This window comes from Eptesicus fuscus, chromosome 12, assembly GCF_027574615.1.
Source record: "Eptesicus fuscus isolate TK198812 chromosome 12, DD_ASM_mEF_20220401, whole genome shotgun sequence".
In the NCBI taxonomy this organism is placed as follows: domain Eukaryota; kingdom Metazoa; phylum Chordata; class Mammalia; order Chiroptera; family Vespertilionidae; genus Eptesicus; species Eptesicus fuscus.
The window spans coordinates 30,417,943-30,432,017 of NC_072484.1; the positions used below are offsets into that span (position 1 = coordinate 30,417,943).

Sequence of the window (14,075 nt, forward strand, 5' to 3'; positions counted from 1 at the left end):
GCATTTCAATGGCTTTCTCTCTCGCCACCCAGTCTCTCTCCATCACTTTGCACCATCTTATTTTCTTCGTAGCACTCGGCAGGTGAAATGATCTCGATTATTTATTTGTGTGCTTGTTAATTGTCTCTCTACGAGAACTGAGAGCAAGGACTTAATATGTTGTGTGTCCTTGCCGGGTGTATAAGAAGCTGATACTACACATTCATGTTTGGCAAATGAAAGGATGAATGAACAAATGAAGATAAGAATTCTATGACGCTGTTTAGAAGAATGAGGTATTTGGAAAGGTGCCCCAAACACAAAGTAGTTGGGTATGAGCCCATTTATGTAAAAACAAGACACATGCAATAAGAATAGCTACCACTTTCTGTCCACCTGGACCCAGTGGTAACCACTTTTACATTTATTGTCTCATCTCCTTGGATCGTCCCAGCAACCCTCCGGGGAAGGTCCTGTCACGAGCACCATTCCGCAGAGGAGGAATCTGACACTGAGAGGTTGAGAAAGTTGCCCAAGGTCAGCTGGAAAGCAGGGGAGCCAGAAAATGAATCCAAAGAGTCTGGCTTCCAGAAACATATTCACTAAGTGGTGATGAGTGAGTCCCTCGGTGAAGGTGAGGCTGAGGTGAGATTCGGGAGGCCCTGGATGTCAAGGGAGGGAGCCAGATGCCAAGTCTATTCTTGGGGTGTGGTCTCGGCAAGTCACCCCCCTTCTCTGTGCTCCCTGGGAGCCCAGGGGGTGGTCCAGAGCTCACTGAGAGGAATAAGTTGGCTAATGTACCCAGGTACCTATCAGCCAAGGTTGTGAGCATTGGGAACAGGTCTAACCTTCACTGCCAAAAAAATCCTGTTCCATTTTCTGGAACCAAGGCCACATGGAGTCTCTGTAGGGCCTGGGTGCTTGGCTCAAGGCCAGGGTCTTTCCTCAGGGGCCCGGCTCCCAGCTGCCAGCCAGCATGCTGCTCCCACTGCACTGGAATGTGACTCCCTGGGTGGCCGGCATAGGGGGCATTCTTGACATAGCTGAGCTGGAAGCTCAAGGTGCTAAGAGCAGGGCAGGCACGATTTCAAAGGGCCTCTGCCCACTGGAAAGACAAGATTGTAAAACTTGTCCTGAATCAGCAGAGCCTGCAGCTTGGAAGGGAAATTGAGTTCCCAGCAGGTGGTTCAGGAATCTGTTGCCTGCCCCAGCAGCTCTGTTCCCACTGGAGGGTGTGGTCGTGGGCAAACTCCCAGGGTGCATTGTGCCTTTGGGTCCCCGGTAACCTCCCCTTCTGAGCACTCATCATGGACTGCAAGTTCACATTCATTTAAAAAATATATATATATTTTTTATTGATTTTAGAGAGAAAAGGAGGGGGGAGAGAGAGAGAGAGAGAGAGAGAGAGAGAGAGAGAGAGAGAGAGAGAGAGAAATGACAGTGTTAGAGAGAGAGAGAGAGAGAGAGAGAGAGAGAGAGAGAGAGAGAGAAATGACAGTGTTAGAGAGAACATTGATCAGCTGCCCCCTGTGCACACCCCAACTTGGGATCGAACCCACAACCTGGGCGTGTGCCCTGACTGGGAATTGAACCAGTGACCTTTCCGTGTATGGGATGACGGCCAACCAGCTGAGTCACACCGGCCAGGTCACATTCATTTTTGTGATTATTTGGCAATCCCTGCCTCACCTGTTCCCTCCCCCTGAAAGGACCTGGGACTTTTCTGTTGCGCCCTGTGTCCACAGTGTGACCTAAAGCAGTTGCTGGAGAAATAGTTCTTGAATGAATTTCCCCTTCCGCCCGTTTTGTCAGGTTGGAAAGGCCCTGGGCAACTTGGACTTGGCCTTCAAAGCTATAAGGCTTGAGAGGCAGCCTGTCTGGATTTGAACCCAGGCTCTGCCTCCCTCGGGAAAGTTTCTCAACTTCTCTGTGCCTCGGTTTCCTCATCAAGTGCCCACGTCACAGACTGCTGTGAAGGATAAATGAGCGGCTTCACACAGGGAGGGCACTTACCATAAGGACCGGGAAAGAGTAAGGTCTAGATAAACAGTCACTTGTATGTATGTATTGTAGAATAACGATCACATCAACGTTCTTAAGGTGTAACTTGCAAACAATAAAATGCACTCCTTTTAAGAAGACTGTCCGGTGAGTTCTGATAGATCTACACACCCAAGAAAGCACCACCTCAGTCAAACAAAGGACATTTCAATCTCCCCAAAGTTCCCTCTGCCCTCCAGTCAATCCCTCCTCCTTTCCCCACAGCCTCTTCTCTGCTTTCTGTCCTGATGGATTTCTTTTGCTGGTTCGAGAACTTGAGACCAGTGAAACCATACAGGGTGCACTCTTTAGGGTCTGGTTGATTTGGCTCGGCGTAATGTGTTTCCGAGGTTCAGCCACGCTGTGGTGGGTATTGGTAGTTTGTTCCTTTTTATTGCAGTAGCTCATGTTATTAACAATCATTTTCTCAGTTTCCGTTTCCTCATCTGTAAAATTAGGTTAATAATTTCCACCTGGTAGAAAGTAGCAATGGCTAAACCTCGGCCACGGTGATTCCCCCACAGGGGACCTGCAGCCCACACTCAGGCATGCTCCCCCCGCCCCCCGCCCACACCACCACCTCCCCATGACCCCCCAGATGGCCCCTCTGGGATCCTGGGGCCCAAGGGTCAGGGCTTGTGAGTTGACAGGGGAGAAACTTCCTGAGATGATGGCTGTGTTTATAAAGCAGACTGTTACTTTTTAATCCTTTGCCTGTGTCCTTTCCCCTACTTCCCTCTTTTAAGGATAATTAAAATGCAAGCTGGCACTCCCTGCAAGGAGACAGCTGAAGATTTAATTGCCCCAAGAAATATTTTTCAGCGAAAGGTCCTGCGGTAATGGCAGCTCCGGGCCCGGCCACCCCGGCGCCTTTGCAACCCGCACAGAATGTTGGCGGTAATGCATTCGCCCGCCTGTGCACGGGGGTCTGTTTACGGGCACCCGGGGAGCGGGCTGAAAGGAGCTGACAGCCTCGTCAGCCCACAGCCTCCTCGCCATTAAACGCGCCCCCGGCCTCGTTCTGGAGACGGGTCTGTGGCCCAGATCCATGTGACCGGCGGCTGCACCAGCTGACCCTGCCCAGAGCGGCCTGCGGGGGCACAGGGCCCGGCGGCTGGGAGCAGCCCCTTCGCCCGGAGGCCTTGGCCTGCTGTCCTTGAAGCGCGGCCAAGGAGCCGCTTTCGCTGAGCAGCCCAGCCCCACCAGCCCTTGAAGGTGGGACCCCCACCCGCGGTGCCAGGTCGTGCAGTTTCAGGGCAGGGAAGGCTCTTCGCCGTCTGTCACCCTGATTTCTCAGTGTGGCCCCAGCTTCCCCAGATAAGGCATCAAAGGCGTGCCAGTTTTTTACACAGAGACTGCTCGGAAGCCAGGGTCACGGTGAAAGGCAGACGGACTCGGTGGGAAAAGCCAGGTGGTCTGGGCTTTCATTCCTCTTCCCAACCTGCCAGCCGGGCACTCTCAGCTCTAAGATGCCACGCGGTCCCCAGCTCTGAGGCTTCTTTACACTCCTATGTTCTTCCCCACCTTTCCTCCCTCCTTCCATCCCTCCCTCCTCCCTCCCTTCTCCCTTCCTCCCTCCCTCCCTTCTCCTTCCCTCCCTCCTTCCTTCCTTCCTTCCTTCCTTCCTTCCTTCCTTCCTTCCTTCCTTCCTTCCTTCCTTCCTTCCCATATATCCATTCTCCCATGCATCTATCCATCCAGCCATTCATCCTCTCTCCCTCCTTTCCATCTATCCATCTTCCCATTCATTCATCCTCTCATCCTCCATCCTCCCATCCCTCCACTCCTCCTCTCATCCAGCCAACAAATACTTATCGGATGCCTTCTCTGGGCTGAGCACTGGAGTTACATTGGTGACAAAGGCAATACCTACTTTGCCCCAAGGCAGCTCCCAGGTGGAGGCAGTGGTGGTGGTGGTGAGGGATGTTAATCAAGCAATCATAGGGTCAATGTATAGTTGCAAATGGTGACAAGGTTACAAGAAGAAGTTCTGGGCAGGGTTAGGATGGTGTTGAACAAAGGAACTTGGCCCAGTTTTTGGACTGGAGGACAAGAATAATAAGGGTTCCAGGTAGAGGGAGCAGCATATGCAAAGGGCCTGTGGTTCATTTCAGGAGCTGTCGGGACACTGTTGTTGCAGAGAGTGAGGGGGGAGAGCAGTCCATTGCGGGGCTGCAGAGTTTGGCAGGGGCCGGCCCATATGCGGAAGGCTTGCTTCTGCCCGCCATTGCCTCCTTCATACCCTCTTTCATTGGCTCATTCATACACATCTTTTAGGTCCGAGCTGAAAGCACTTCCTTTTCAAAAAGCCTTTTCTGCCCTATGTAGGCTGAGTGAGAACTGTGCATTTTCTCCTAATAACAAAAAGTATCTGAAACTTATAATTAAGACAAAAGAAGGTATCACTTCCTTTTATTGCCATACTGGGGCATTGTTTAAAAAGGCCCACTAAAGGGTTAGTTAATTCTATGCATTCGAGTTTGACTTTGTATTCGATTAGGGCCCAGCTTTTGTGCTTTCTTGTCCAGGAGAGGTATAACTGACTTCTGTCTTTAGAAACGCTCGCTCCAAAGGTCTGATTTTTATTGTTTTGTAGAACACTAACCAGTTTTACATGTAACCTAAAAATGTTATTCTATATTCCTTTTTCAAAAGTCTGTAAATACCCATTTCCTCTTGGAATCGGCCGTCCCCTCCTGCTGGCTCACTCATTAATGTGCTCATTCTGTAGTTGCATGTATCATGTTTTATAGCTTCCTGAAAATCACACGCTGACAGCCCCTCGTCCTAGCAACACTCATGCACATATTGGAACTGCCAGAGGTGCTGGCTCCCTCACAGCCCATGAGCTCACAGGGGTGTGGCCCATCTTTTGTCAACATGGTAGCCTCAGATTTTTTGCACAGGGTCAGGGTCACAGTAATTATTGGCTGAGTGAGTGACCTTGAGCTTATATCTCTTTACTGTTCTGAACCCCGATTTTCTTATCTGAGAAATGGACACCATAGCACCCATCAAACATCCAAAGGAAGTAGGGTTCAGAGAAATAAAGAAGTCAGGCGCCGGATCCTGCCTGGCACATGGTCTTCAGTGCCACTTCCCCGGGGCTGGATCCTAAAGGGAGGAAGTGCAGTTCTGGTGGTGGGGAGGCCGTGTCTGGTTGGGGAGCACTGTGTGACCCGCTGTGTGACCAGGGCAGTCACCCATGGGTCTACTTGGTATTTGATGGGACGAGAAGGCTAACCTGGCCAGAATCCAGGCTGGGCTGGGGAAGAGCAGGAAGTGTCCTTAAAAAGGTCAAGTGGGGTGAAGGAAGATGACCCTGAAAACCAGGCTGGGATTGTGTTCTCCAAAGTTGGTAGGAGGGAGCCAGGCTAGGGAGGGAGGAGGGACTCGATACAATTATTTCAGCCAGGAGAGGAGGCCCACCATTGCTGAGCTCCTCTGAGAACCTGGCCTCGGGGTGTGTGTGTGTGTATGTGTGTGAGCATGTGGGTGTGAATGTGTGAGTGTGGGGGTGTGAACGTGTGTGTGGTGTGTGAATGTGTGTGAGCATGTGGGTGTGAATGTGTGAGTGTGATTGTGTGTGTGTATGTGTGTGAGCATGTGGGTATGAATGTGTGAGTGTGTATGTGTGAATGTGTGTGAGCATGTGTGTATGTGTGTGAGTGTGTATGTGTGTATGGTGTGTGAGCATGTGGGTGTGAGTGTGTGATTGTGTGTGTGTATGTGTGAATGTGTGTGAGCATGTGGGTGTGAATGTGTGAGTGTGGGGGTGTGAATGTGTGTTGTGTGTATGTGTGTGAGTGTGTATGTGTGTATGGTGTGTGAGCATGTGGGTGTGAATGTGTGAGGGTGTGTGAATGTGTGTGTGCATGTGTGTGAATGTGTGAGTGTGATTGTGTGTGTGTATGTGTGAATGTGTGTGAGCATGTGGGTGTGAATGTGTGTGTGTGTTGTGTATGTGTGTGTGTGTGAGCATGTGGGTGTGAATGTGATTGTGTGTGTGTATGTGTGAATGTGTGTGAGCATGTGGGTGTGAATGTGTGAGTGTGTGTGTGTGTATGTGTGTGAGCATGTGGGTGTGAATGTGTGAGTGTGTATGTGTGAATGTGTGTGAGCATGTGGGTGTGAATGTGTGAGTATGTATGTGTGAATGTGTGTGAGCATGTGGGGGTGAATGTGTGTGTGTGTGTGTCTACATGTGTGAGCATGTGGGTGTGAATGTGTGTGTATGTGTGTGTGTATGTGTGTGAGCATGTGGGTGTGAGAGTGAGTGAGCGTGTGTGAGTTGACTGCTGTCTGCCCACTCTGTTGCTCAGGGTCTTGATCTAGACTCTATTTAACCTTCATGAGAAGCCTGTGGGGTGCAGACATCTACTGCCCCATTTCTCAGGTGGCTAACCCAAGGCAGAGGTGAAGCCGTTTGCCCAAGGCCACAGGGTGAGGACTGTGTGTGCAGCAGCCTATAGCCTCGGGGAAAGCAGGAGGGGCACAGGTGAGCGGGAGAGTGATTAGGGTCTCAGTAGATGGAGAGATGACAGATAAATGGTTTATCCTCGTGGCCAGCCTTGGTCTCCTGGCCCAGGTTGGCACTTTTTCTTTCACGTTTCATGTGCTATTTTGATCACTGGGATGCTGGCTTTCAAATGAACTCAGCAACACTCCCCCAGCCCCTCACAGGAGCCAGGCCCTCGGCTGGCCCGAGGACAAAGATAAAGCATTGACACCATCTTTAAGAAACCGTCAGGCTGGGGCATGCATCAAAGTTGGGGGTTGAACCCCCAGGGGGACAGGGCACCGGTCTTTTTGAAACGTTGAGGTATAACTTACACACAGGGAAATGCAGACACGTTAAGGATGCATTGATGGATTTTTGTATCTGCAAGGCCCCACGTAACCACCACTCAGATGGAGACTCGGAACATCCCGTCACCCAGAGCCCCTCCGGCTCCTCCATCGCTGCCCCTTCCAAGGATAGCCCCTCGGACCTCTGTCACCAAGGTTTTGCCTGTTTTTGAACATCTTGTTTTTGAGCGCTTGTTTTTCTAAAGCATTTACAATCTCATAATCTTGCATTCAGAAAACAAATCCGGACCCTGGTCTAACACAGTGCCATGGTTAACGGATGGGGACAGTGGGGGACCCCAGTGGGGGCAGGCCCAGCCTTGGGGAGGCCCAAGGGTACATGTGCTGGCTGGTGGTCAGCCAGGTGACTGGGACTGCTCTTATCTTCAGGGGTGAGGCCATGTGATGTTTTCTGGCTCCTTGTTAGAGCTCAATGCACCCCAACACTCTCTGAGGGCCCTGCTGTCTTTCCAGCAACCCCCAGACCCCGACCTGCCCACCCAGTGCCCACCCACACCCACAGCTGCACCACTTCCTGGATGGCGGCCCTTGAACAAGATGCGTAACATCTCTGTGCTTTAATTTCTCTGTTAAACGGGACAATCATAGTGTCTACCTGACAGGTGTGTTAAGGGGATGGAGTGAATTGATACCACATAACTTACTATTTGTACAGAATTTATGGGACTGTTGGTACACAGTAGGTGCTTATGTAAAAATAAAGCAAACTGGATCCACATTTAACTGGAGGGAGTCCGCTAGAAGACACGGGGGCTTGACAGTTGGGCATTAGAATCTTGAGGAGGGACAGAGACTTTTCGGATGATCGTGTAAAGTGGGCGGGGCCTCTGGGTCCCCATGGAGTGGGGGTTCCTGTCATTCTCCTTTGCAGAATGAAGAACACGGAGGAGGTGCCCGATGAATACCGAGAGCCTGACGGACTTCCTGGCGGGCAGCAAGAGGGTCACGTGGCTCCTGGCAACTCTCATTTGCCTGCCCACCTGCGGCCCTGGGGATCTGAGCCGTGGAGAAGCCAGGCCCAGGTGCTGCATGAAATACATTCCCCGAGTCTCCTTGCCTGGACACACGGTCCTTCACCCCGCACCTTCCCAGGAAACGGAAGGCGTTCCCTGGATTCAGGCCTGAACACCTCATCCCCACAGCAGCACACAGATTTCACAGAGCCGCGGTCTCCATCACAGCCAAGGTCCTGGCCTGGGAGGCAGGTGACCTCTGAGCCCCGCAGGAGGCTCTTTGCCTCAGGAGCCTGCTCACCTGGACCAGGCCAAGGGCTCAGGGATGGTCCCGGGAGCTCTTATGGATCTATCTGAGTGCAAGTCCCAGCTCAATTAAAGATTCCTTGTAAGGGATTGGTCAGGACGTGGTCAGGTCACGTGGACGTCCTGAGCCTCAACTCTCCTTCTCTGTGAAATGGGCATGAGCACTGCTGACAGTGATGAGGATTAAAGGAGGCAGTGGGGAAGAGCCAGACTCCTCGGGCTCAAACCCTGGCTCTGCTATGGGACACTGGGGAAATGACTTAACTTCTCTGTGCCTCGGTTTACTCATCTGTAAAATATGGCTAACAAGAGTTCCTCGGTTTACTCATCTGTAAAATATGGCTAACAAGAGTTCCTCCCTCACACGGTGGTTGGGGGATTAAATGAGTTAATAACTCTAAAGGACTTGGCATATTACTTACCATACTACATAGTCAGTAATAATACACAATGTATTGATATTAGCTCAGAGGTTAGATGTTGGGCACCGAAGTCAGAAGGCTGGAGTTTGAGTCCCAGCAACATCACTCATCAGCTGTGTGACCCTGTTTAAGTTACATTGCTTCTCTGTGTCTTATTCATAAAAGGAGATCAAGAATATTACCTACTTCGAGTTGTGAGGCTCAGAAGAGCGAACCAATGAAAAGTGCCAACTCTCAGGAAGCATTAAATATTATGTAATTGCCATTAAGACTATTACGATACTAATGGAAGGGGTAAGTAAGCGAACATTTATTGAGCACCTACTGCAGTGGTCGGCAAACTCATTAGTCAACAGAGCAACTATCAACAGTACAACGATTGAAATTTCTTTTGAGAGCCAAATTTTTTAAACTTAAATTTCTTCTAACGCCACATCTTCAAAATAGACTCGTCCAGGCCGTGGTATTTTGTGGAAGAGCCACCCTCAAGGGGCCAAAGAGCCGCATGTGGCTCGCGAGCCGCAGTTTGCTGACCACTGACCTACTGTATACTAGCAGTTGACATGAATCATCAAGGATGTTCTAGGACCAGCGTTAGGTTGCTGCATTCGGTAGAGGAGGGAGTGAGGCTCTGCTTGTCCAGGACCCCATGGCTGGTGAGGGGTAGCCAGACCCCAGGGTGCCGTTCTGGTGGGAGAAAAGGCCCAATGCTTCCTGAAGGACTGCGTGTCCCACGCACAGGGCTTGGCGCCCCGTGACCCCCTCAGTCCCCAGAGTACCCCTGGCTGGGGGTATTACTGTCCCCACTGTGCCGAGGACTGACCTGAGTCTTAGAGAGGTGAGTGGCTTGAATTCCTGTAGCTACAAAGTGGCAGAGCCGGATTCAAACTCAGTTGCCTTGTCAGAATTCTGCTTATACCGGTGACTTGGGCACAACCTTATCCCGACTCCCTCTGAGCCACCGACACAAAGTCTCCGCGTCTCTTCAAAACCCCAGAGAGAGGACCAAACGCCACGATCACTGCCGAGCCCCAGGCCCACATGCGATCCTCTCCCGGCTTCCTGGTGGGGGGGGCAGGGGGCCACACTCAGAGACACAAAGACACTCAACACCCAGAGGGGTCGTTGTTACCCAGAAATCTTTATTACAAAAATATTTTGCAAGCCAAAAAGTTTAAGTTGCAACTATATACAAAATGGGGCCTGTTTCCTTCCCAGCAGTCTTAAAATAAACTCTCCAAACCACGCTCCTTCCGCACGGCTGTCTCGACCTCTTCCTTTTCCTGGGGTTCGATACACAAGGTAGGAGAATCGCCAGGCTGCCAGCCTGCAGCTAAAGCTACACGGCTCCCCTGGCCTCCTTCCCTCACTCCCCTTCCAAAATTCAAAATTAAATTAAATTAAAATGGCACCAAGAAAACATTCTTTCGCGATTCCGTGTGCGTGTCCGCGTGTCTGCGTCTTCTCTGGGCAGAAGACAGGGAGACGATGGTTCACAAGCCGACCTTTGGGGATTTGGAAATAGTCCGAGGCAGGTGGCTGGGACACTGCGCTCCCAGATGCCACAGAGAAGCTCCAGCTCGTGGGCCAAAGCTGCCCACATGGCCTGTTGGCTCAGCGCATTCCTGGATGCCATCATGTCAAACACCAACGCACGGTCCCCCAGGGAGCCGGGCCTGGGCGGAGCTCCCAGAATCCCGTCTGCGGGCCACATGGAGGGCAGGATGGTCAGCTTCTCTCTTGCTCTGCTGGCCTGAGCAGCAATCCCTTGGGCCCCAAATCTCTGGACCCCGGCGGGGGCGGAGGGGGGAGCAGCGAGGATTAGTGTCTCAGTTCTAAGAGCTGATCAGTTACACGTGGAGACCAAACGCACAGCGTGCACCTTTTGCTTGCCCTGGGCCCAGCCAGGCTCCCTCGCTGATTTGGAAGGGGGTGAGGGGGTGGGGGGGGTCAGAGGACAGTGGGTCACAGCTTCTGCCCACCCTCCTGAGACAAAAGGACAGAAGGGTGGGTCAGTCCTGGTCTTACAGCTGCCCAGACTGCCTGTCTGTCTTGAATTGATTCCAGTTTGATCCCAATAGGGTTTGAGAGCAGAAATGGAAGATTTCTCTTGCAGAAATCAGCTCAGAGAGCTGGAATGGGGGAAGGTCGCTAAGGGGTAGGGGGTGTGGGGGGAAAGCCAGGCACAACTTCCTACCCTGCGTGGCCCTAAAGTGCTTATGAGGAATGGCGGGGAGGGAAGGCACCTTCCTCTCCCCTGTCCAGGTGAGCAGACCGAGGCATGAGGTCCGGACAAGACCGCAGGGTGGGGGAGGCAGCCTGCAGAAGCACACTGGCTGGTTCAGACTTACCGCGCGTGCCCAGGGCAGGAAGGCAGTAGTACCAGCCACGCGGCTTGGCTGAGGACGTGGCCAATTTAGTCCTGGAGAGAAGGAAGGCTAAGCATCTCCACGGAGCAGCCAGAACGGAACCTTCTTCCCCATCCTCAGGGCTCTGGGACACGGAGGAACTCGTTTTCTGCTGTAGGACACTCCCTCCAGGAACCAACTGCTGAACCGTGGCCAGCACAAGACCCAACCATGTACTTCAACACATGACAAGGAGCCAAGATAATGCTGCCGTTGTTTTAAGAAAAAAAAACAAAACGAAACGAAACACCACAGATCAAATTTTCTTACACCTCAGTTTCAAGATTGCACGTTTCACATTTATCAATAATTTACAGGCGTCCACAGCGAGCTGTTGCTGAGTTAGTGCGAGCTGGAGGAAGCAAGCTCAGGTCTAGAAGGCGAGGCGGGTCCAGGTGGAGTGTCACGGTCAGGATGCTGGTCCTCAAGGAGCCTCGGAGGGCAGGAGGAGGAGGGTCTTGTTCCTCAGTCCTGGGGGTGCTGAAGGGTTTCCGGGCGGGTCCCCTCCTCCCCAGGGCTTGTGACGTGTCAGTCCAGGGAGGCGGGAGGGCAGGACCGTTGGCAGCAACCTCACTGAGTCTCGGGATGTGGCCCCCAAGTTTGTTTTCTAAATTCTCCATGGATGGGGCATTTGAATCGAAACAGAGCTTTTCCCAGAGCCCCAGCTGGATGGTGGTGGTGGTGAGAGGAGCAGGTGGGGTTTTCTCCCTCCTCACCTTGGAAGATCAGGCTGCAGAGCATCTAGGAAGCTGTCAAGAGTCGCCAAGACCATGGCCAAGACCCTTGGTTGATGGAGAGAGGCATGAGAATTCCTGGGCCCCTGGCAGCTCTGGCCAGTTCCCACGTGGGCTCCCCGGCTGGTCTGGCAGCATCGGCCTCCATGTGTGGCAATGTGGGGTGGTGGGGGGCTGTGGCCACCCTGGAAATGCTAGAGAGCCAAGCGGGTTGGGGAGACAAGATCCAGCCTCATCCTTGGGTCCCAAGACCTGCACCACCCAGGCCCTCCAGGAACTGGGGTGGCTGCCCCACGTGGGACAGGAAGGCTCATGGGCACAGACCCAGAGACGACCGAGGCCCCGTTCACTTCCTCTGGACCTGGACGCTGGCATACTCCGAGTGAGATGGCTCGGGCTTGGGGGCCGGCGGCTTGGGGACCCGGTTGAGGTGGACCATGTCCAGGTCGGCATAGGTAAGGTTGTCCTCAGGCGCGGGCGGGCGGACGGCCTGAATGCTGGCGTATTCCGTGTGGTTGTTGGACTCAGCGGCCCGGGGGGCCGACTTCTTCCTCTTGGGCAGGTTCAGGTCTGCATATGTGATGTCATTGTTGTCCTGGACCTGAATGGGATGGAGAGAAGGTCACTCTGAGCCCGTAGCCTCTCACCCACTCGTCAGTACCCACAGGTCTGGATGCTTCTGTTTCCTCCACTGACTCAGCCGAAGTTCACACCCAGCTCCTCTCTGGCCAAGGTTACCTGCCTGCAGCCTGACCCTTCCAGTCCACCTCCCTCCTCACACAGCGTGGGGATCTTCTAAACGTCACCGTGGTCGCCTCCCAGGCTGACTCAGTGTCACCTCCTCCCACAGTTCTGCCCTGCCTTGTCCTACTCCTCCCTCTGCCTGGAGTCCTCCCCCTCCTTCTCCTGGGGATGACTCCAACCCACCCTGTACATTTAAGAACAAGCGTTGCTTCATCCTGAGACCTGCCCACTGGCTGGGTCCAGGGCTCCTTCTCTGTGCTTCCTCCACCCGTGTTTCTCCCTGACAGCACCCACCCCCAGGACTGTGTCTGTCCGGGGGTCTGAGTACATGCTGATCCCCCAGGGGGAGGGGCCATGCATTCATGTACTCTTTTAGTCAACAAATATTCCCTAGGCATTTGTTCGGATGCAGAAACCAAGGCTGGCACTGAGGAAGCTTGATCGGTGTTGAATGAACGAACGAGTGAATGGCAACAATTTCAGCCTCACTCGGGGTGTCAGAAGCCTGGAGTTCAAATCCTGCTTCTGCTCTTTCTAGCTGAGAGGCTTTGGGCAATTCACGTCACCTTCCCGGGCCTCAGTTTTCCCATCTCTAAAGTGGGAATAATAATCATATCTATCACCAGGATCGCTGGGAGGATCGGGTGAGATCAACCAGGGGAAGCTCTTAGAATGGAGCCTGGCACGCACTGAATAAGCACTTTATGTTCAATAATGGCCACAATTATCAGCCACCCAGCAAACCTGAACATCTATCTCCCATGTGCTAATCTTATCACTTGCAACTGCGCCTTAAAATAGCCCATCGGGAATGGTAAGCTTGGCTTCCTCTGTGCCTGGCACCCATGCTGCAGAGGCGGAGAGGAGCTGCCGGCAAGGGTAACTCTGGTTGGTGCGTGATAACCACCACAGATCTCAGTTCCCGACGGCTATCAGCACCACGCCACCACCTGGGTCACCTCATGTAGGCCCTATCACAGCCCGGCTGGGTCGGATGATGTACCCAGTTTACAGGTGAGCAAACTGAGACCTGGGGAGGTTAAATAATTTGGTCCAAGTCACACAGCTGGAGAAGAGCCAGTCTGTTGGGTTCTAAAGCTGTGGTCTGACCACACACAGCTCCTCTGTCCCAACCTGCACGTTCACACTTCTCTCTAGGAAACCCAGCCCTCGTGAGGGCTGCCACCTGGCACCAGGAATCCCAGACACCAGCCCGCCACCGCCACCAGCGCTGGGTTGTGAGTGCCCTGCTCACTGCCCAGGGTCAGGCACAGAGTGGGTGCTCAGCAAGTCTTTGCTGACTGAATTTCGTTCAGGTTTCCTTGACCAGTCCTTTTTACCATAACTTTCCCTAAAAGAAGTCCAGAGGTAAAATGGCTGGGGAGAAGGTTCCCTCCTCCCACGTCTGGGCATTGTCGTGTGTTTCTAAGTATCACCTGAGCCCGTGCCCAGGGCACTGGGGGGCCGCACTGGGCCGGGGAGCAGGACACCACATGTTGGCCTACGAGCATCATGTCTGTTAGCAGCCCCGGTTCTCTCCAACAGATTACATCTACGATGATGACAGCAGCCAGGGAAATGTCAGGGACAGCTGGCGCGCGCGCGTTCCAAGGTTCAGGG

The 14,075-nt window shown here is 52.9% G+C and overlaps 1 protein-coding gene across 5 annotated transcripts in view; it reads right to left on the reverse strand.

Moving 5' to 3' along the window:
• Positions 1 to 9,691: 9,691 nt before the first annotated feature.
• Positions 9,692 to 14,075, reverse strand: part of SIRPA (signal regulatory protein alpha) — a 43,672-nt gene continuing 39,288 nt past the window's right edge. For all 5 annotated transcript variants that reach the window (XM_054723771.1, XM_054723768.1, XM_054723770.1 and 2 more), the window contains one exon: positions 9,692 to 12,312. In XM_054723771.1, coding sequence (XP_054579746.1) covers positions 12,058 to 12,312 — 255 coding nt within the window. In that variant the 3' untranslated portion in view covers positions 9,692 to 12,057. The remainder of the gene's footprint in view (positions 12,313 to 14,075) is intronic.